The sequence below is a fragment of the Centrocercus urophasianus genome, unplaced genomic scaffold (genome assembly GCF_019232065.1).
Source record: "Centrocercus urophasianus isolate 14NV4802_14NV808 unplaced genomic scaffold, USGS_Curo_1.0 seq_30, whole genome shotgun sequence".
NCBI lineage: Eukaryota > Metazoa > Chordata > Aves > Galliformes > Phasianidae > Centrocercus > Centrocercus urophasianus.
The window spans coordinates 4,704,633-4,727,833 of NW_024884867.1; the positions used below are offsets into that span (position 1 = coordinate 4,704,633).

General features: G+C 44.8%; 2 protein-coding genes across 2 annotated transcripts; one reads left to right on the forward strand and one right to left on the reverse strand.

The window, feature by feature from the left end:
* Positions 1-484: 484 nt before the first annotated feature.
* Positions 485-2,156, reverse strand: LOC122165797 (somatomedin-B and thrombospondin type-1 domain-containing protein-like). Its single transcript, XM_042829125.1, has 5 exons — positions 1,958-2,156; positions 1,263-1,445; positions 1,100-1,190; positions 811-984; positions 485-657 (listed from the first exon to the last, which is right to left on the reverse strand). Exons 1-5 carry the CDS (start codon positions 2,154-2,156, stop codon positions 552-554), a joined length of 753 nt encoding a protein of 250 aa, XP_042685059.1. The 3' UTR covers positions 485-551.
* Positions 2,157-4,361: 2,205 nt separating this feature from the next.
* Positions 4,362-23,075, forward strand: SUSD2 (sushi domain containing 2). The gene is made up of 15 exons (XM_042829225.1): positions 4,362-4,456; positions 6,084-6,285; positions 7,594-7,745; positions 8,266-8,433; positions 8,672-8,846; positions 9,855-10,056; positions 10,969-11,054; positions 11,627-11,895; positions 12,215-12,358; positions 12,768-12,923; positions 13,612-13,860; positions 14,307-14,579; positions 14,984-15,166; positions 19,159-19,249; positions 20,805-23,075. Exons 1-15 carry the CDS (start codon positions 4,390-4,392, stop codon positions 20,917-20,919), a joined length of 2,532 nt encoding a protein of 843 aa, XP_042685159.1. The 5' UTR covers positions 4,362-4,389; the 3' UTR covers positions 20,920-23,075.
* Positions 23,076-23,201: the final 126 nt, after the last annotated feature.

Here is a 23,201-nt window from a genome sequence, read left to right on the forward strand (position 1 = left end):
CGGGGTGATGCCAGGAGCCCTGTGCTGCTGCTCCTGGGGATATTGAACATTTTGGGACTTGCCGGGTGCCCACACAGGGACTGCTGGGTGCTGTGGTGCATGGGGCTGATATAAAGTGAGCCATGGGGGATGGGGGTATGGTGCTGTATGGCTGAGGTGGGGGCCTCAGCTGAAGCCACCTGAGGGTGGCAGGGGGGGACAAGCAGGCACTGGGGACAGCAATGTTGGTGCCATCTGATGATAAAATTGTTAAGATTCGAGAAGACCTCTGTTATCATTGAATCCAACTATTGATCCGTTGCTACCATGCCCAATAAATCACATCCCCAAGTGTCACACCTCCATGGATGGTGACACCACCACTTCCCAGCCTGGTCCAATGCTTTGCTGCTCTTTCAGAGCAGAATTTTTCTTAATACCCAACCTGAGGGCACTCTGCCCCGAACAGCATCGCCACAGCCATGCCCTTGCTTTCGGTGCCACCTTTAATTGTGCTCCTCACACCACACCAAGCAGCCGAGATGCCCTTAAAGGAATTGGGCTCTGCTCACCTATACAAAGATGAATGCTGGGGGTGGACAGGCGCAGCCCTCCTGCAGAGCCTCCCGTACCCACGAGCCCTGGCACCCTGCTATGAAGGTGGCCACCCAAAACGTCCTGTAAGGAAAACCCAGCAAATGTTGTCCTGCTGTAAAAAAATATAGATGCTAAATTATCATTTTTAATGGGGAGGAAGATGGAATGCCTCTCGGAAGTGCCCTTAGGGCACATGGCATTTCCCAAAGGACATTCCTCCCCACATTTGCCTACCTGGCTCCTTGCACCCCGTATCCATCACACTGGGGATGCCCATGGGCTGTGTCCCCCCAGCACTCAACGCACACCCGCCTGTCCCGCTGTAGCCGGCGGCTCCAGGGCTGCCCACGACAGGCAGGTGCCACCTGCGTCAGGCGGAAAAAGCTGCAGGAGATGGGGAGGTGGGAGCTGGTTTGGGGAAAAATAATGGTTGGAAGTAAAGTGTTTGCTTTATAGGAGCTTACAGGGGTTCTGCAGGGGGTTGGGGATAGGGTGTGCAAAGGGGTCATAGCCCCATACCTACCTGGGTGACTCCTCTGACTGCTGCATCCCAGTTCTGCGCCAGGGATCCCTGATGTCTGGGCTGAAGGAATCGGGGAGCAGTTTGGCCACCCCTGGCACAGAGCAGCAATGGTGAGGTGGTGACAGTCACTACAGTGCAGGGCTAGGAGGGGGTCCTGCATTACCTTTGGCAGCCCCACAGGCCGGGTCATCCCCCAGGCACCCACGGCGCTGCTTGAGGTCGGGACAGGGCTCCCCGCCGTGCCGGGGGGGCACAGTGACCTGGCGGCTGCGGTCTTTGCTGCCCACCCCACATGGGGAGCTGCAGCTGCTCCAGGGCCCCCAAGGCCCCACTGCACAGCCCACTGCTGAGAAGAGAGAAAAAGAGATTCAATAGCGTAGAAGAAGAAGGAATGGGAGCAGGGAGAATCTGCGCACAGCAGGGAGAAGGGGGACCCCCGTGGTTCAGCCCCACAGCATAGTGTGCTTTTATTGTCAGGCTCTGCATCGAGCTGAGCTGGGACCTCACTAATCTCTGTGGAGATTACGGAGCGCTGACAGTGCTGATGTCCAGCACAGCCCCTGACCCTGAGCAGCAGTGATAGGCGTGTGGCTCAGCCCTTGGTACCCACATCCCAAAAATCAGCTCTGGGGCTCGCAGTGACAGCACTGCTGCTGCTGTCATGTCCAGCTGCAGAACACGCTGCGGGATCCCTCACTGAACAGAGTAAAAAGCAGAAAACCGGGACGGCGTTTGAGACACACGCACCTACAGCCCCAGCTGTAACACAGCCCATCACCTCTCACAGGGACCACTGACGGGAACAGCTAAACCTCACCGACACAACACCCACCACCCTCACCCTGCCCCACTGCTCACCGGCACGGCGGCACGCAGCCTGGTAGTCCTGGCAGCAGTCACCTGTCCTCTCACAGTACGAGTCGCAATAGCAGCGAGTGTGGCGTGCACTGCTGGCCCAGCAGGCGTTGTTCCTGCCTGGGCAACAGCGGTGCCGGCAGCCACCCAGCACGTAGCCAGCAGCCAGCAGCCACCCCCCACACAGCAGCAGCCCCTGCATGCTGCCGCAGTGCCCGGCTGTCCCCCGAGAGGCCGGGCTGCACCGCACCGCCCCTTGCCTGGATGTGGGGATCAAGCGCCTTTCGTTCTGCTCCAGTGCCCCGGCGCCTGGCTGTACACACATCCCCATCCCAACCACCTTGCTGAGCTGAGCTGGGTGACCAATGGAGAGGGAGCAAAGTGCAAGGAGCTGGAGTAGCCCTTCTAGCTGATGCTGCTGGTAAGGTGCAACTCCAAGTAGGGCATTACTGTACCACATCCCTTCTTGCCCCCTTGGGAGGAAGGACAGGTCCATAGCACCTTGTCAGAGTGTGTCCAGAGGAGGGTCGCAAAACTAGCTTAAGGGATGGAACACCTTCTCTATCAGGAAAGGCTGAGAGAAGGGCTGCGAAGCTGTGCAGCCTGGAGAGCAGAAGGCTCCAGGGAGAGCTGAGAGTGGCCCTTCAGTATCTAAAGGGGCTGTAAGAAGGAAATGACAGATTTGTTAGCAGGATCTACGTGACAAGACAAGGAGAGATGGTTTCAAACTAAAAGAGGAGATTTAGGTTGGGTATAAGGAATTTGTTTGCAATGAGAGTGGTGAGGTACTGCACAGGGTGCCCAGAGAGCCGGTGCTGTCCCATCCCTGCACACAGCCTCGCTCAGGGCACGGGGCTGTGAGCACTGCTGGAGCTGTGGGTGTCCCTGTGCACTGCAGGCACTGGGAACAGAGGGCCTTCGGGGGTCCCTTCCAACTCCAACCATTCTATGATTTTATGATCCTCCAGCGCTGCTCAGGGCAGCGTTTCTGATGGGGAGCACCTACCATGCCCCTCCTTACTCGTCGCTGACCAAGAGGGCTTACAGGCAGGGCTGCCAGACTGAACGAAAATCACTACTTCCAGTCTTCCGCTCTGCCTGTATCTATAGCGATCTTCCAGGCAGCAATACACATGCGCTCCCAGATGCGGAAGAAGCATCTCTCTTCTGTTACCGCTCTGCACCGACAGTCCGCCAAGCTCTATGGTACAAGTCCTCCAGGCGTTGCTACGCACGCGTACGGATACGCGGAGGTAGCGCCGCTCCGGTGCTTGCAGTACCGCCTCCCATCAGCAGGGGGCGGCGCGAGAGCCGTGGGGCGCCTGACAGGAGGAGCTCTGTAAGGCGTGGTTCAGGCGGTGCGGGGCTGCGGGTCCGCTTCCTGCGCTTCCTTCGGCTGAAGGCTGCTGCTGCTCGGCACGGCGCAGCGTACTCACAGTGAAGACCCAGGCATGAATTAGGATCGCTGCTGTCTTAGATTCACACTGTCATCAGCCAAAGAAGTGCTAATTGCACTTGCATCCCTGTGAATGCTCCAGCCTGTAGGCTTTGTCCTGCTCCACTGTAGCAGAAAGAGGAATGTGAATCAGAGGTCCAAAATGTGCAATTTTTCAGTAGATATATCAAGATTCATCTTAAATTTCGATCCTAAACACATGTTGTCCCAGCTCCCATCTTCCTCATGAAGGCCTGGAGGGTTGTGACTGCGAAAAGCACTTCTACATCACAGCTGCAATTCTTGTGCCAACAAAACTGCATGTTTCAATAGGAACAACGGCACTGCTCGGCTACCTCCACCCTGACCTTGCCCTTCTGGTGTTGTACATGCAGCAGCCTCCTTTATTCCCAATGAACATCCTTACAAAGTCTGTGAAAGAACTGCTCCCCAGCCTTCAAGCAGCACGAATTGCTTCTTGCAGCATCTTCTTCCTCTCTCTCGTACGTGACGTTCATGCTGGCACACACTGGGCAGCGAACATGCTTTCCCATGTCACGCTATCTTCTGAGCAAATCTGTACTGTTAGCATCTATTCTTGATGATTTTTCTTACTGATAACCATTTCCAGCGCCTCCAGTAAAATTAAAACATAATGCCCTGTGCCACAGACTGCACGCTCCTGAGCTTTGGAGCAGAAGGGCTTGGAAAATAAGCACCTATTTCCTCCTATTTTTGAAAGAAAGACAGAGGGACAGAGGGACAGAGGGACATATAGGAATTACACTGACTGCCTCCCCAGCTCCCTTCATCATTTCCTGAATGAGAAATGACCTCTGAAAAGAGCATTCCTTGACTTGGTTTCGCTTCAATAGTTTACAACAAACCTTTGAACAGTGAGAATCCCTATCGTTTCTGGACACGTGTATCTATAAAAGGCTCCTCTTCTTCTGGCACAAAGGCTGTTACAATCAGCTGTCCTGAATCACCTGAACAAAGCATGAAATCTGTTGGTGCAGATGTTTCTTTATTCGTTTTCTTCTCCCTCGCTGCCCTTCAGAATACAGGTGAGTGCTTTTCAGATGTTTTTCTGCTTTACTTCTAACACGATCAGGTGTTCTAGGAGAGAATTCAGGAGCCACATCCACACGTTATCTCAGGATAAAGGATGGAGGCCAGCAAAAAGAGACAGAAATAGTGGTGTTTTACTACCTTTTCATTCTCTTGCTCTCTCCGCCCTACAGAAAACAAACAGCCCTCTGTCACCTTCACCCCCCCAGTACACAAAAGAAAACTCTGTGACATTTTCTTCTCCTTTTGACAGAAAACATCATACCTGAAGCTATGACCGTAATTCTTTCTTCCTCTCATAGTCTCATTCATACGTTGTCGATGACCTTTGGGAAGGATGTCAATCTGCAGAATTTTGGAACGCAGTTGATTTCTCCTCCCCAATTTGCTACTGCCAGCTCTTCTGTACTTCCACATGCAGGAAATTCCTCCTGCCTCAGTCCCACATATGTGGTTACTGCTGTGGATCCAACCAGCACTGAGGATAAACCCCTGCTCCAAAGAGGCAAATACAGATACTGTACTCACAATGTTAGCTCAGCAAGCCACACAGTCTTACACAGTCTGCAACTGCGTTAGTAACCCTCCCCTAATTATATGCTTATCATAGGTCCCAGTTTTGCTACATTCACGGCCAAATTTAGAATTCTGATGTTTAGTGAGGTCATCTCAACTCTACATGGTATTATTGGCATAGTTAACAACGTTAGTCTCACAAGATTCAGAATCAAAAGATTACATTCCCCTGTGTTCCAAATTATCAGTGCAGCTTGTCCATCTCACTCAAATCCCTCTTCACTATGAAATCCAGTCACTCCTCTGTCAACTTTTTACTACTTTGTTGTATTCAGCAGTTTTTCATGTCATGTCCAATAATAACTCATGGTCTACTCAGTTAGCTCTCAGCCAAAGCCTGGCGATCTCTCCACCTACCTAGCTATATTAACAGCTATGTTGTTAACATTAAATTCAAATAAAATGCACAGCAGGAAGAAATCTCAACCTTCCATAATCTCACGTTGGATCACACTTTGTCACTAGTGTCAGCTTGTCATTCACCCAAGAGCACTAACCTGTTACCATTGATTCCTGTTATCAATGATAAGGAAGAAGTTGATCACACGGAGGGCAGTGAGGCACTGCACAAGGTGCCAGAGAGCTGGTGCTGCCCCATCCCTGCACACAGCCACACTCAGGGGACAGGGCTGTGAGCACTGCTGGAGCTGTGGGTGTCCCTGTGCACTGCAGGCACTGGGAACAGATGGCCTTTGGGGGTCCCTTCCAACTCCAACCATTCTATGGCTCTGTGATGATTCTATGATACTCCTAGAAGTAACTATTACTAGTGACACTACCTAGGGGCAGGCTGCTCATGAGCTTTACCTTTTTATTAGATATAAAAATACCCATAGATTTGTTGAAATTATATATAAGTGAATTTTTCTAAACAAAACGGAGTGATGTTAATGCACAGGTGATTGTTGCCTTCATCTGACATAAACAGCCTACCTCATTTATTTATGGCAGTGCTTTAGATGTTGTATTGCTGCTTCAGAGAAGAACTCAATGACATTCCTGACAACGTGTTGTTTGTTTTTCTTCCTTGATTTGTTCTTTAACAAGGAGCTCAAGACTCTTGCTCAAGCCAGTGTGGGAAGCTGCTTGGGACCTGTTCATGCCAGGAGATTTGCCAGTCCCTGGGGACTTGCTGTCCTGATTACAATGAATTTTGTCTTCGGATTTCTCCATACTCAGGATCTCTGATGGGAGGCAAAGATTTTTTGATAGAAAATACAGCATTTAATACTTCTGTGTTAATGTGCAGGTGAGCCATGACTCTATGTTCCTCTGCCAAAGGGAGATACCCTTCCTAATCTCACTTTCTCACAGTAGGTAGTTGCCTCAAATCAAAACTTGTCAATACAGGAGTGAAAACTTACCAAAATCCTGAAACTTGAAAAGGTTCTGCTAATCCTTATCCTCAAAGATACGCGTGGTCTGCATTTCTAGGCAGGATGGCTTCCTGTAGGCTGAGTTACTGCGTGATACAAATATTCCTCTGTTAAGCTGTTCCCTTACAATATCACTACTTCCTTTCTGAACTTTTTGTTGCTAGAACAAGAAGGAACGGCTTTAAACGAATAGAGGGGAGGTTGAGGTTGGATGTGAGGAAGCAATTCCTCACTCAGAGGGCAGCGAGGCCCTGGCAGAGCTGCCCAGAGCTGTGGTCCCCATCTCTGGAGGAGCCCAAGGCCATGGATGGGCACACAGCAGGGGTGGGAATGGGGGGGCTGTAAGGCCCCTCCAATCTCAGCCGGTTTATGATACTATGATTTGAATATTTTTTAACATTCTATTTTAAGAGAAAGCAATATTGATTTTTTAAACTGAAACGACAAGAAAGAGAAGTGAGTAGACACCTTATCTATTTTCCTGCAAGACAAATCCTTGATCCTCAGTGTCAGCCTGTGACATACTGAAGTACATATCACACATGCTACACATATGGTACACCACATTTTAATAGCCCTGATCTCCTTATGTTTTTTTTCTACAGAAGGTTCTGAGTCAGATTTTAGTGCCCCTCCAATCTGCATAGCAGCGTTTGAGAAGATTTTAGTCTTTCAACGACTGTGTACTTTGAATTAAGTGAACTGTTGCTTTATCATAGCCAACACAAATTTCAGTTTAGATGAGCAAAGAAGCTACTTCTTGGCAGACCCCAAGCCTACAGCACTACTTGGAATAGCTCTGCAGTCCCCATACATCAATCCTGAAGAGTCCTGGTTAGGCTTATAGTAAGGATGCCAGGCAAGAGCCCTATTTGGAAGCAGATGGTTAATTTACAAGCAATGAGCTCTGAGTTTGTTACTAATTTATCTTGTCCCTCCCATAATTAAATTGTAAATCTAAGGCTTGCAACTTGCTGTGTATTTGTGCAGTGCACAGCAGAATCCCCACTGCAGTGATAAGTACAAAGTGCACATGCTTTATTTTCACTGATACAAGCAAAACAGCCATGGGACTTGGAATGACCTGCACATGAAAATAGCTTGCGTAGTGAAACAACTGAGACATTCACGGTTTTTCTGCTCTCAACAATGGCTCTGAGAAATGTTTTCAATATCAACAGATTCAAGCAGCAAGTCATAACCAGTGGCTATGTTGATACGGATGGAAAAGCCCACTGCCTCTCCCCATTGCTGTTTGAAACTGGTTTCATCCCCTTTGACGTTTCTACAGATGGCGGGCTGACATTTCCATACTCTGGAACTTGGTTGTCAGGTTACTTACTTCAATCTGTCATATCACCCTTCTTTCTGTATTCTTGCTTCACAAAAACAAGATGATATAAGCCTTTCTCACTTTCTTAATGGGCTATTTGGCCTCAAAAAAGTCATTCTTGATCCCTTCATGGTAATTCCTATTTGAACAGATGAAGTTTTGCTGTGAATGAGTTCTGCTATTATTCAGCAGCAGCAGCATTAAGTCACAAAAAAATTCTTGCTCAAAATTGAGGTTGACCAGAAGAGTTTCCTTTTTGGTAGGTATTTATATTGGAAAAGATCTCCACCTTGATGTTGTATCCCCAGGACCACATGCATTACCAAGGGTTGTATTCTCTCATCTCCAATTTACTCTTTTTCTATCATGCATCCTGTTAGAAAACACACGGAGGAAATACTGCTGAATCTTACATACTGTAATTGCAACTTTTCATAGCTATGCAAGACAAAAATGTCATTAATTATTATTTTGTCATTAAATTTGACATTTTAGGTTTTTCTTGTGTTCTGTAATGCAGTACATCACAGCAAGGTTTCGACTGGAGAAGAATGCACATTGGTCAATGAGACAAAATGGCAATACTATGGCACTCCTGGCACGGATGGAAACTTAACTCTGACCTGGACACACCAAGCACTTGCAGCATCCCATATCAACATAGAAGTCTGGGGGTACCAGGAAACAGGTAAAGTCACTCTTCTCCTGCCTGTACACCGGTGTAGCGATTGCACAGAGCTCTGTGTATCATGCATTCACTTTCACTGAAGCTGCAGGAAGAGATCTGCAAGTGCAGAGAAGTCATGCTTGTAATGGCAGCTTTGCTCTTCAGTTCCACATGGGTGGAAGCATCTTAATTTCAGTCGTGTTGTTAGTTAACTCTTCTTTCACAGCATCTAAATGGATTTTCTACCTCTACACGACAGGCGAGAGTTACTCAGAAAACTGGATGGCTGAATGGAAATATCTTTATACTTTGGCAAGAGAAGCTCCCAATACAGGGACATTTTCTTTCATTCCTGTGCCTGCTGAAGCAAATTACAATACTTGGGACTTTGGAATTTTGAGAATTACCCCCAGCACCTATTCTGATGGGCAAAGGCAAGTACATGACGAGGTTCATTTATCATAGGTACCCTATTATTACTTCTACAAAGTCTTCTCCTTTGACACTTAAAACCAGGACTTGGGCTCTGTTTCTCATACAAAAAAATCTAGCAAACCTATTCAAAAACTATAACATCTACCTTTCAAGCATAGAACTTCATCTAAAGATAAGCATGTGATCATTCAGTTACCTACAGTAGTCATCACAACATAAAACTTAATCACCAACACAGTATTTAGGATGTCTGATAAGGGATACCAGCACTCATTGCTCATTTTAGACATGTTTTCTTTATCTTCTTTCTACAGAGTCGTTTCTCTGAGGCTCAGTGTTGGCTTGTTGCAGTTTTATTTACTTAACTTCACCACAGTTTTATTGCTGGACATGACATTCTATAACACTCTTTGCTCCACTGGGGTCCCAGTCTCTCTCCCCCTCTCAGCCTCTTACCAATCTCTTTCCTGTTCCCTGGGGGGCAGAGTGAGAAAAAGAGAATACCTTGACATAGTGCAAGCACTCTTCCAGTGCAAACCACAGCCAAAACTCGAGTGTGCTACCAGCACTATTCAGTCACAAGGCACAAGTTTAAAACACAGCTCCATTCAGACTACTGTGAAAAAAACTCCATCCCAACCAAACCTAATATAATCCTGAACTAGAACATCTGTTGCTACTGGATGTGATAATACTACAACACAGAATTAGATTTTGTTAGAGAATCCAGACTTTCTCCATTCTGGCCTAAAGGATTTATGTTGTAAAAATGCATGGACAGAAAATTGTATTCCTGGTTACAGCATCCTTACTGCATGCCGTTACCTCACCCTTGAATTAGAAAAATAGTGATTTTCCAACCCAAACCATTCTATGATTCTATGATTCCAAGTGCCTTCATAAGCAAAAAACAACTTGCAAGGTGTAAAATACTTCATAATTATTGATGCCAAAACTTTGCTTTTCAGCTATTAGATCTGGTTGTTTTTTGTTGTTTTTTTCTTCAGCAACATTCCATCCATCTGGAGCCCAGAACATGCATTGGCTTGGCACCTTGGAGAAGACTTCAGAAATGAGCCAGCTGCATGGGCAACTGCAAAATGTATAGAGTGGGTCAGGAAGGAAGAGCAACTTCCAAACTTCATGGAAGAAATAATAGATTGCCCTTGCACCTTGGCACAGGCAAGAGCTGATACTGGCAGGTTCCACGTAAGTTATTAATCTGTCACTGTGGCCTTGTACAGTTCAAGTAGAAGTTGAGGGACTGTTATACTGTGCCCTGCAGCCTTGTTCTCTGCTCCATAACCTTTCCTGATACCAAGGTCAGGCTAACAGGCCAAATAGTTCTTCCTTCCAACCCTTCTTGCAGATGGGCGTCACATTGGCAAGTCTCTGGTTGCCTAGGATCTCCCCAGTTGACCAGAGCTGCTGACAGATGGTAGAAAGCAGCTTAGCAATCACCTCCATCAGCTCCCTCAGCACCCTCAGGTGGATCCCATCCAGCCCCATGGATTTGTGACAGTCCAGGTGGAGTAGCAGGTCACTGTTTCTTCTCTGCCTAGTACACTATAACTCACTGCAAACCTTTCTAGCTTATGTTTTGGAGTGCAAATCCACAGCCATAAAACATTATTTCTTATCTCCTGCATTCTTCCTCCCACTTGACTGGTAACAAAGAACTGTCAAAAGCCAAGAAATCAGTTGCCATGTCATTTACACTTTCAGACAGCACTGACCTGAAGACCAGATGGAGTGACTTCCTCACCTACGTACAATATAAATGATGGCAGTGTGAAACCTATTGCCCAAGAATAAACATGGTCAGGATGCCACATTCTGTGACTGTTAAACTTACAGCTGATTTCCTCATTTAGCTCTGTCTGTTCTTCAAATTCTGCTCTACCAGAATGCAAAAAGCTGAGGTTAGACTAACATGCTGATACCATCACGTCAGTCCTACATTTGCTGTTTCTTCCTGTCATTCTATGATACCAAACCCACAGCCACAACCACTTTGTTTAGCTTATACATGGACCTTAGAGGCAAATGGCTGGGAGAGAACATGAAAACAGGAAGGACAAAATGGAAATTCCCTTAAGCATGAGCACTGATCTTTTTCAGACAGATTATGGCTGTGACATGGAAAAGGGAAGTGTGTGTACTTACCACCCCGGCGCTATGCACTGTGTAAGGGCCATTCAAGCCAGGTAAAGAGCAATTTTTGAAGCCATGTTGTTTTAATGACTTGTTTCGCCTCAGAGATCATAGCATCACAGAAGTCAGAAAGGCCTCCGGAGGCTCAGCAGTCAGGTTTAAGGCAGTGGCTGTTTCTCTCCTGCTCCCTTATTACTCCTCATTGCTGAGGTGAAAGCAATGCTTTAGTCTTACTGGACAATTAATTGCACTGTCCTGGACTTCATGATGCATAAACAAGGAGTAATATCTAAAAGTAGTTTGATTAGATTTAACTAAGCCTTTTTTGCAATGGTTGGTTGCACTTGTTCTGTCAGAATAATGTTAGTAGTGCTATGCATGTGTGGCCATAAGGCCTGCAGAGCTTCCCTACAGCCTTGGGTAAAGTCCCCTCCTACCCAATCCCTGATCTGATCTACTTCATAAGAGCAGAAACAAAAATATTTACTGACACTCATCTTTTGTGGACGTCACAGAGCTTGGTAACCAAAACATCTATTCATGTCCGTATGAAGGCAACCACTAAACACAAACAGACTTCCCAGAGCTGAATAATGACTTTCCTCTTCCTACATTTCTCAACCAGCCCCCAGTATGGAGCAGGACAGCAGTGCTGCTATGACTACACGGGGACCCAAATCCTCACACAAGACTCCACAGGAGGCAGCACACCTGACAGAGGCCACGACTGGGGATCACCACCTTTCCTGAAGCCTCCCCGAATACCTGGCTTTTCCCATTGGCTTTATGATGTTATCAGCTACTATTACTGTTGTCTGTGGTCTGATAATTGTCACTTCTATATGGAAAACCGGCCCTCTAGTGACTGCAGGACGTATCGCCCACCCCGAGCTGGTAAGAGCTGCAGAATTCCATTACAGAGTACACAGACTTTTCATACGTTTGACATTTAAAACATTTGTGTGTGTATGCATTAATGCCAGTTGACAATGCTGAGCGCACAGCATCCTGCTGAAGATTTCCATGGCAGGTGGTTTCAATTGATCTGTCAGTGGCAAAATGTGTTCTTTAACTGCCCTACAAAACTTCTGGCTTAAGTAGCATATTAACTCCCAGAATCTAAATAGCTGAGATTTAGTAGTTAGGGCCCACGGCTTTCTAATGGTCTGTGAACTTTTCTTGTTCTTATTTCTCTTTTTCTTTCCAAAAAAAGCATCTGCCTTTGGGGATCCTCACTTCCTCACATTTGATGGTCTGAACTTCACTTTCAAAGGACAAGGGGAATACACGTTGGTAGAATCTGATCTCACATCCTTAAAGGTGCAAGGGAGGACCCAGCAGGCACGCTTCCCCAATGGTAAGTTGGTAAGAGAGAAAGCAGCGATGATAAACAATAGCTTCTGAGGTTGCTTGATTCACTGTTCACAGTATTTACCTTATCTTCTCTGGTCTTTTTCCCCTCTCCCTGCCTGGTTCCCAACCTATGGCTGAGTCTCTCTGGGCTGTTCTCCCATTCACAGGCTGATGAACACCTCACACTGATGTTATTATCAGCAGAAACATAATTTCTTCTCTCAAAGTACTCGTATGTGTTCTGGCATTCTGCTACTTTACTGTATACAAACACTTTATATATCTGGATGCCGTTTTTGCTTCCTCTTTTGTTTGTTGTTGATGTTTTTTTTTTTACCTGTATCACGAGCACCTTCCTAATTGAGTTTATTTGATGCAAGGTATGGGGGTTTTTTTTGTGTGTTTTTCTGAAGGAACTCAGGCTCAGGTGACAGGCCTGTCTGCAGTGGCCATGCAGGAGAACAACTCTGATGTGATCGAAGTACGCTACTCAGCAGATTTGAATTTGGAAGTCTTGTTGAATCAGAAGGTGCTCAACTTCTCTGAGCAAAGCTGGATGGACTTGGAAGGTTAGTGACAGATACCAGCCTTGAAAGCTATTGTATTTCTAATTGAACCCCCTACAGCTTAAAAAAAAAAAAAGTGCTTTCCATCCAATCTGCCTTGGTGGCCATGTCTTTGTACAGAGAACCAAATCCTCTCACCTTCAAGATTGACTACAGCTACTTTGTGGACAGGAATATAAGCACCAGAGTTATGGGCCACTAGTCTCCTTCTAAACAGAGGCACACACTGTGGCTGAGCCCCCATGGAGAGATGTAGTCCAGGTCAGAGCATCACATCCCATTACTTCCATGCCTTTCAGTATTGCTGGCAGTTAGCACAGCAGTAATACCAACACCACCCAGGAAGAAGCAGAGTCATTGGATTTGTAGAAGACAAGCATCCCCTCTGCTCAGAAAGAGCAAGTAACACAAGTGACAGCCTTTACCAACACTTAGTGCTACCCTGAACTTTCGGGGATGCATAGAGAAATATGGAGAGGAAAATACTGGAAATAGTACTGAGATGTTTGACTTCAATACCTGCTTCATCCATGTGATTTTTCAGCATTCTGTACAGCAATGACTTCCCTTCTCATCCCATGGAGGATGAAGAAGATTACTCCTCCTTACTGAAGAAGGGAATCAGTCCTTACTCCTCATCTGTTTGCTTTGTGCCATTAGCTATTTTGTCCTCCTTCTCTCACCATTTTAGGTCTCTTTCTTCATTCCACGGACGATCAGAAAGTTACAGTGATGTTCTCTTCTGGGTCTGGAGTGGAGATTAGGGGAAGTGGAGGATTTCTGACCCTGACAGTTCTGCTCCCAGAGAAGTTTACGAATCACACACAGGGTCTCTTTGGGGTGATGAATGGTAACATAGAGGATGAGTTTACCTTCAAGAATAAAACCACCATGTCGGTTCATGCGAGTCCCCAGCAGTTGTTCGAGTTTGGAGCTAATTGTGAGTGATTCCCCTGGTTGTCTGTTATTACATTTTCTTTGTAAATTCAAAGCTGTTTGTGATCTACAGACCAGAAAATTGTCTGTGCTAAGCAGCCTATTCAGAGTGAGAGACAGATGCTTCTCCACTTGGTTAAATGGGTAACATGTCCAGCCAAAGTGGATAAAGACAGAATCATGACAAATCCTGCCTGTTCTTATCAAATTTTACCAGCATCTGTGAAATCATAGCTGCACATTTATTTGTATTTTTAACTAACTGATCAAACATTAAACTTAGTGCATGCAAAAAGGAAAACAATCTTGAACTGGAAGGAGGATGTATAAGAGGGACAACATAGATCTCTTCTAGCTCTGGCTACGTTTATCTAGACAAGTACTTGGCAGAAGGCTGTGTAGATCTATAGGCAATGTTACAAATGAATCTCTTTCACTTTGTCTCCCAAGGGGCTGTTGAAAATGGAACTTCTCTCTTTACTTATGACACAGAGATCTTACTGAACGATTATTTTTACGGGGAAAAGCACAATGCCTCCTTTCTGCCAGTGTTCCATCCGTATGAAGACCCCACTGATCCCTTGGTGGAAGAGATGGTCTCACTCTGTGACTCAGACCCATTCTGCAGATTCGATGTCCTGACAACAAGGAGCCTTCAAGTGGGAAATTTCACAAGACTGTCTCATCAGAATCACAAGCAGCTGGTAGAAAGTCTAGAGCCAGGTGAGACAGCATTAAGTAAGTTTTCCCTTTCTGCAAGCATCTAAATAGTTAAGGTCACCTGAAGAGGCTTTACTCAACAGAAGGTTCATGCATTTATAAATACTTACCAGGAGGAGTCATCTTTTTATCAGAAAAAACTCTGAACTGGTACGATAGTTAGACCAATATAAAATACAGCTATATATATATATATATATATATTTAACTATTTTTACTACTGCAGCACTGTGTAGTAGAATTCTTGTCTACATTTTCTATTACTTTACCTTGCCATTAAAAAAAAATCTGAAAGCATTTCAGTTAGCCAAGAAATTGTTGTCTGTGAGTTGTCACACAAATGCCATTTGAATCACTGTGACTGAGACTCACCAGTTCAAAATAACCAGATATTTCTCTTTTGCTAGTGATTTCTTGTGGCTGGCTGGGTCCCCCAGCCAATGGAAGGAAGGATGGAACTAACTACCTAGTGGGCTCAGCCATCCATTTCACCTGCAACCAGGGCTACGAACTCACTGGATCAAAAGAAAGAATCTGTCAGTCAACTGGAGACTGGTCTGGGGACTCACCCGATTGCATCTTAAGATCAGGTCTGTTTCCTTTTAAGTGTTACAAATAGTCACCAGAAATCACCACCAGGATCATTATGGGACAATCTCAGTATATGATGATGGCCCTTGACAAAAGCAACTCTTTTTTGGGAAGACATTGGATAGGAGGTCCCTGCACATCTAGAAATATTGGTTTTTAAATCTGAATAAGAGGGGGGTATTGGTTTCTTTCTATCTTTGTTCTGAGTACCTGCCTCTTCCCAAGGCCTGGGGCTCTTTCTCTGTGTTTGAACAAAAGGATCTTTTTCCTCAAGAAGACAATCTAAAATAATTTTCAAACTCAGACTAAGCATGCTAATGGTATCCTGGGCTGCATTAGACAAAGTATTGCCAGATGGTGTGAGAGAGCTGATCATTTCCCTCTGCTCAGCAATGCAGAAGCCACAGCTGCAGGTCTGGGTTCCCCTGCACAAGAGATGTACTGCAGAGTCCTGCAAAGGGCCACAGATATGATGGAGGGATGGAAGTCTCTCTTCTACAAGGAAAGGCAGAAAGAGCTGGAACTCCTCAGTTTGGATGAGAGAAGGCCCCGGGGGGATCCCCATCAATATCTACAAACAGGTGAATGGAAGGTGTAAAGAGGGTGGAACCAGGCAGTGCCAGGACAAGAGGCAATGGGAACAAACTGGGATGTTCCTTCTGAGCATCAGGAAGCTCTTTGCTGTGATGGTGACCGAGTGCTGGCACAGGTTGCCCAGAAGGCACTGTTGAGTCCCCATCGTTGGAGATATCCAAAAACTATCTGGATAAAGTGCTGGTTCTAGGGGATCCTACTCAAGTGTTAAACAGGATAACCTCTAGATGTCCCTTCCAATAGCCTCTGATAACGGTGGGCAGACACTGCACTTTTGTCTCTTGCCAAGCTTCCTCTTCAGTGCTTGTTGGAACTGAAGAAAGCAGAAGCTTTCAAAGGACTGTAATATCTCAGGAGCTATTACTCTACAGCAGTAGAAAAATACTTATGATAAGCAGCAAAAATCACCCCTACTGTGTCACTATTATAACCTTATCGATTAACCTGGAATTTTCAGACTGAACAGCTGCTAGGCTGTGTCTACAATTCACAGATAACTGCCTACCTTCTTCAAACCGTATCAACTTGGATTTATTTTCCTGCCGTGAATTCTCCAAGCATCCTCAAGATGGCAATGTTTCAAAGCGCCAGGGTGATGCAGGGCCACACAGCACTCCTAAGCACTTTCTGTGCTAATTGTTCCTGAAAGTACTCAAATCCTGCCACTTTCTCCATTTTGAGCACTTCCAAGAACTTGGAAAGTGCACAACACACCAGCAGTGGATTCTTGTCAATACATTTCATCATTCACAGTAATGACAGATCATTTGTCAAAGACTGAGATCTTCACAAAGTAGGGCCAAAACAGTGGCAGAACATGTAGCCAAGTTGAAAGCTAAGATGGTTTTTCCATTGCTGCTGTCAGCTGCATACTGACTGGATGGGAGCCAGACAGTCTCAGTAAGCAAACTGGACACTTGCATTTATAGAATTAGGGGGCAAAAAGCCTGCCCTAAAAGATCAGGAGGAAGGAGATAAACAGAAGTTATCTGCGTTCAGAACAAAGGAGTCATGCCATAGGCTTATGGCTAGGCACAGGACAAGAGAAAACAGTTTCAAACAAGAAGTGGGGAAGTTCAGGTTGGATATAAGGAAGAAGCTTTGACACTGAGGGCAGTGAGGCACTGCACAGGGTGCCCAGAGAGCTGGTGCTGCCCCATCCCTGCACACAGCCACGCTCAGGGCACGGCGCTGTGAGCACTGCTGGAACTGTGGGTGTCCCTGTGCACTGCAGGCACTGGGAACAGACAACCTCTGGGAGTCCCTTCCTACTCAAACCATTCTATGAACAGTAGAACAAATGTTTTTCAGTATATTTCTTTCACCTGATTATAAAATGACATCCCTTACCATGTGATATTTGGTGTTCATTTGTAGAATGAGCCCAAATGATCGTTTTGTCAGTCCCAGGAAGCTGGAGCAATGACCGTGCTGCCCATTCTAGCAGGATATCATAGTCAAGACAATATGAAATTCAAATTGCATGTAAAGGCCTTCACTAGGCTGTCCTAACCACTGTGCCCCAATAATGGCATTTGTATCTAGTCTTGCTCCTTCCTCTTTCATATCAGAAAATATGAAACTGGTTAACAGGCCAAGAAGGTCCACATCTCTCTCAAGAAGACAGGCAAAACAGTCCAAAAGTCATCGTGCTTACATTTTAACTCCCAGCATTTTTATGGCATGGACATCCACCTGCTTTTCACTAAATATGTTTCAATCTCCAGTTTAGTACAGTTGAAATCCAGCACTGACTTTTCTTGTGCCAATTCTGGATTCAGCACAGTTACAGAAAGCATTTTCACTGTGTTACAAACTGTTATTACTCATGCTAGTTTTCTGTACTGTTTTCCTCTTTACGCAGTAACATGCTGCTCTTTTTCCAGCACCCATTTCATTAAGCTCTGTGACAGAGGGCCAGCTTCATGCCAGGAAAACACTGCCAAAATTAATGGTCAGTGCTTCCAAACTTCTGGGAGCCTGAATGGGTGACCACTGTCCTAACTGTGTGATTTGTGGTCAGATTTTTACTTCCAGCACAAACTATTAAAACACTCTTTTTTGAATAATGACCTCTTCCATGCTGATCAAGAGCACAGGACGCTGCCCTCTGTTATTGCCAGTTTCCAGAGGTGCTTCTTCTCAGCGCTGCGCTTGTTGCAGTGCTGCACATTCTGGCACATTGGGTTCAAAGTCCATACTACAAATCATCAGGGGTTTTACTTACTAACATGCTTTTTTCCTCCCTTCCCCCCAAAAGAACTAGAAAAGTTACAATGAAGGCGTGAGGACTCTGAAAATTGGATAAGAAGAGAGACAGAAACAAAAGTAGTACAGGACAGTTACTTTGCAAAATCCATTTCTGTATTTCAAAAACAAATTATGCTTTCATGCCTGCATGTTTTTACTTTTGAGTTTTGCTTCCTTGAATTAAGGTTTCCATGGATATCCTCTGCTAATAATTACTTCTGCTATGCTTCTAATTACAATCCCACTGCAAGGCTTGCCAGTACCTCAGCAACCTCTCTTCATAGAATTTCTCATGGAGGGAGAAAAAAGAAACCATCCAGCAAAAGAAGAAAGGAGAATAGTAAAAATCATGAGTAAACCTAACTGAAATCTGGAACATCTTCACAATACACACATTTATCCTGTTTGTGATAGCCAACAATTTGATGGTGTTAAGTGCAATCCATTTTTGTCTCTTTTGTTTTCAATTTTTTCATCTTTAGCTTTCCTTTCCCAGGCTGTGTGCAAATACAATCCTTTTGTGAAATGTTGACAGAAACCCCATTAATTCTGTGTACTTTTATCTCAGATGAGGACGGAATTGCTATCTGGCTGTTATTTCCAAGAGACCTGCTTCAAAACATCCTAAAAATCATGAAAAATAGCCTGGCATTTAAAATTGAAAACAAAGATTTCACTTTAGATACAAATCACCACCAGGACAAGCTATCCAGGCCAATGGTGGGCTCTCATCACTTGACAGAGAAGGGGTACCTGCCCGAGGTGTTTGTGAGCCTGACAGAAGTTCTGGAGCTTTGTAGAGGAATTTCTGAATGAAGAGAAACTGTAAAGCTACCTGATTGGGAAACAGATGGAAGACCCATCATTTGTTGGGATTGGTGGTGGCACAGAAATATTGCAGATTGATGCAGTCAGTTACATTTCAGCCACCAGTCATCCTCTGTGTTAGAGCAGCTTTCACAGCCACCTGCCCTTACTGGGAGGTTATGTGCTCACCCACAATCAGCTTGTTCCCCAGCCACAGTGAAGAGCAAAACATTTATTCTATATATACACAATTTAAAATCCAGTAATGATCACGTTCAAACAAATTGATATGAAGACAAATAACATCTTCCTGTTTCACTGTTGGCTGTTTTTGTTTCAGACTTCAAACAACTAATTATCCTTGCCTGTATGCTTGGAGTTATGAGTCTCGCTGTTGTGACACGTCTACTTCTCCTATATAGAAAGGACAGGTAAGAATTCAAGCAAGCTAAAAACAAGAAAGAACCTGATAAAGAGAAAGCAAGTATTGTGACCTCCTAAACCATTTCCATCAATGGCAATGAAATCAAACATGATCTTCTCCTGCTATATCTTTTTTATCCAGGTTGGATATTAGGAAGAACATCTTCTTAGAAATGCAGTCAGGCAGTGGCTGCCCAGGGAGTGGTGGGGGTCACTGTCCACAGGGTGTTTAAGGAAAGGGTGGCTGTAATATTTAGATACATGGCTATTGGGCAATATTGGCAGTAGGTGGATGGTTGGACTGGGTGATCTTAGAGGTCTTCTCCAACTTTCATGATTCTATAATCTGATGACTTAAAATATCATGTCTTGATGGTTCTTTAGTCCTGCTAGAAAACTATGATGCAAAAATGGTAGTTGATTACCAGGGCAAGCAAGCATGATTGGTTGGTCAATGGAGAGAGAGAGAGAGAGAGAATGGGATTTTTCATCAAAATGATGTAATTGTTGAGTGTTAAGGCTGTCTGTGAGAGCTGTCTGCTTCAAGATGGGTGATGCCAACAGGTAAACTGAATCTATCCCTGAAGGAATGCATTGCATGGTATTGTAATTCGCCACATAACCTTGAACATATTCTCATTTCTAGGGTTGCCTTGAGAATGCTTATGTTTCTTAAGACATAGGGGTGAAGAGAATTCAAGACAATACTTCACTGCCCATTCTTGGAACATCCCTACCAGAGATGCATTCACTATATAAACTACTACATTGTAAAAGAAATCTAGTAAATTCCTTCAGATTTTAATCATTTGCTTTAAAAGCCTGCACATGATTCACTCTGCTGGCCAGTTTAACAAGACAAAACCATTTTTAGCCCTATAACCTTCCAACAGATTCATGTCTTCAGAATCTTTTGAAGCAGAACACAGTGACACCGATGTCTGTCACTGACAGTGCAGTCCATTGATCCTCTGCTCAATCATTAACTGCATCTAGCAGCATGCCACTGGGACTACTAAGTTTTGCCCCTCACCTTTGAGTTACATAAACATCATTTCCTATGGCTCATGGAGCACAGTCATACTCAAGCCTCTTTTCTCCCCTCTCTGTACAAAAGTAATGGATACTCAACACACAGGAGACACCGTTAGCAACTGATGTTTTTTGCTCATGTGTATATACACACACACACAAATACACAAAGGACACCTCCTATACTGACCAAATCTTGCATGTTCCAGGTTCTGTATACATAACTGATTGATATAAAGCACTACTCTTACAGCCTTCTGTCCTAATCCTGATGACCAAATGCTATGTTTTTAAATTCCTTTCTCCTTCAGCAAACAAACACAACACCAAGTTGGGGTTATATTTTCATGTTTCCACCAGCCATGTTTCCTGCCTAGAAAAGTAAGCTGGGTTTTAAGTCAATCACATTATGGTGTGAGCAGAGATTTAGGGGAAAAGTATCACAGTACTACAAAAAAGATATGCAGTAACATGATGGTAACCATTCTAACAGTCTTTCTTTTTTAAACTTTTTGTCTTTCCCCTCACAAGACGCAGAGCCAAGCAGAAGCTTGCTTCCCAGGATCCAGTGACATCTCAACTAGAAAGAGCAAAACTCCCAGATGAGTTTCCGATGAAACATGGAGAAAGCATAGCAGAAGGATAAACAGCCCACAGCAACAAAGATAGAAACAATGGCTTCATGCAGTATGCTATCATTTAATTTCTGCCCCCATTATAATGGCTGTTCCATCTCTGGGAAATGCTACCAAACTTCATGGGATTGTATAACAGCCAACTCATCCTACTGTGTATCGTAAGGAAGGGATATTGCTTCTGAAAGCATCGGTTGCAAAGTTATGTGCACTGGTTTCTTCTATCAGGCACATTTCAGACAACAGAACCAAAGTTTTGACAGAATCCAGAAGAGTCTGTGGTTTCTCTGCACTTTTCCTCTCATCTTTTACTTACAAAGTAATAAAATGAAAATAATCCTAACCTATAACACTGACCTTTATCAGACAAACACACGTCTTCCTGGGGCCATTTGCAGCCTGTTCAGATATGAGGGCTGCTCTGAAAGTACCACCTCCTCTTGCATGACATTGGCAGTACAAGACAAACCTTTGTAATGTGATGGAAAGTGCAGCAATGACAGCAGAACAACAAAATCCTAGGTTGCAGTATGTAAAAAGTTACTCAAGTGCAACAGCCATAAAAACAAAGGAAAAAAAGCTGCTTACCTTCAGAAGGCCTCAAGTGCACAAGGACCTCCAGCAAGCTCCCCTCACCTCCACTGCCAACCCTTAAATGAGGTCTGGGAAGGGGTGGAGCCAAGACCCAGATTACTCAGGTACATCACATGCACCTGAGCTCCCCTGGGTTGGCCCTGCTTTCCCACCAGGTGCTCAATCCCTGCTTCAGGCCGTTCTGCTACAAACTTCCCACCAACTTCCTATTCCGTTCTGTTGCTGTGTGACAGATGGCAGCACAGGGGCAATCTGACAAATGACATCTGACAGGAAAATGCATAAGAAGCAAAGGTGTGGAACTGAATTTCTCCATGGGGAAGAAATGGCCCCCACTGACATTCATCGTCTCTTGGTGAACATCTATGGAAACCCAGCAGTGGATGTGAGCACAGTGAGGGGTGGGTGGTGCATTTCAGCTGTGGTGACAGTGATGTGAAAGACATCTTACCTGCCATCCTGTTCCTTAGTTTCACCTGCACACAGAATGCTTACAAACAATTAACGCCATGTTAATAATGAAATTCACACCATCAATTTAATGTATCTCCCAACGTTTGTTCTTCCAGCACTCTTGACAAAACCACCTTTGCTCACTCCATGCTCCACTTCCTTCACCAACCACTCATATAGCAACTCACACAGTTGCTATACGTGCCTATATGCCAGTGGCACAGTTTGCTTTCAGGCAGTTTGTTGCTCCTGGTCATTCCTTGGTCTTTTTTTTTCAGAGCTCTTTTTTTTTTTTTCTAATAGGTTATTTTTTTCTTTCTGTAATAGAGAATCATTTATATTTCAATTTACTGTATTCAAGATCACCCATTTGCATTGTGCAATTTTCTGCTTGTGGTTTGTGGCCGCTGTTCACAAATAACAGCAATGGCAATAACAACAGTAGCTAATAAGTAATGAATCATTTTATACTTCTTAATACACAGTCTGAGAGGCCCCTTTCAGTGTGTGCTGTCCCAGCAGAATGTAAAATCTGTACATTTTGTCCTCGCCTGTTGACACAGCCATGATTTCCCAGCAGTTTATGAATGAAAGATCTTAGAAAAGTAGAACCAAAGAGCTGCAAAAGTTAGTAATTCTTTCACTGGCAACAAGGGTTTCATGATGCACAACTGGCTTCCCAAACCTTTTGGTTGTAGGCTGGAGGCACAATAAATTGGCAAAGGTGCCCCTTTGAGAATATATTAGATGACATGGTATATATGAATCCATTGTTTAAGTATCTTCTTTTTTTCTCCTGTTTTTAATATATCTCACAACAGCCAAAAGAGATTTTAGCACGTTTTTCACCTCACGGTTATGTACAATGAGAGCTTTCTGCATACTGAGAATGAGGCATATATTGTGTATTGATGTACCACCATAACAAAGCAATGAAACTGTGTTTTGTGGCTGACACGTTCAGAGTAGTAAAATGGGTCTCCCTCTCCTTTGTAGATGTTTGAAGGGGTCGTTACGCAGCAAAAGTATGAAGAAGCCGTAAGGACAAGAATGTAATGACAAAGGCTTCAAGCTAAAAGAAGGGAGATTGAGGTTGGATGTGAGGAAGCAATTCCACACTCAGAGGGCCTGGCAGTGCTGCCCAGAGCTGTGGTGCCCCATCCCTGGAGGAGCCCAAGACCATGGATGGGCAGCCTGAGCTGGGGGCAGCCAGCACACGGCAGGGCTGGGGGATCTCTGAGCTCCC

Coding starts and splice junctions, on each gene's coding strand:
- LOC122165797 (XM_042829125.1), bottom strand. CDS start 2,156: ATGCAGGGGCTGCTGCTGTGTGGGGGGTGGCTGCTGGCTGCTGGCTAC. Junction 1,446..1,957: donor GGCTGCGTGCCGCCGTGCCG/GTGAGCAGTGGG, acceptor CTCTCTTCTCAG/CAGTGGGCTGTGCAGTGGGG. Junction 1,191..1,262: donor GGCCTGTGGGGCTGCCAAAG/GTAATGCAGGAC, acceptor GCTCTGTGCCAG/GGGTGGCCAAACTGCTCCCC.
- SUSD2 (XM_042829225.1), top strand. CDS start 4,390: ATGAAATCTGTTGGTGCAGATGTTTCTTTATTCGTTTTCTTCTCCCTC. Junction 8,847..9,854: donor ACCTATTCTGATGGGCAAAG/GCAAGTACATGA, acceptor TTTTTTCTTCAG/CAACATTCCATCCATCTGGA. Junction 13,861..14,306: donor GTTCGAGTTTGGAGCTAATT/GTGAGTGATTCC, acceptor TTGTCTCCCAAG/GGGCTGTTGAAAATGGAACT.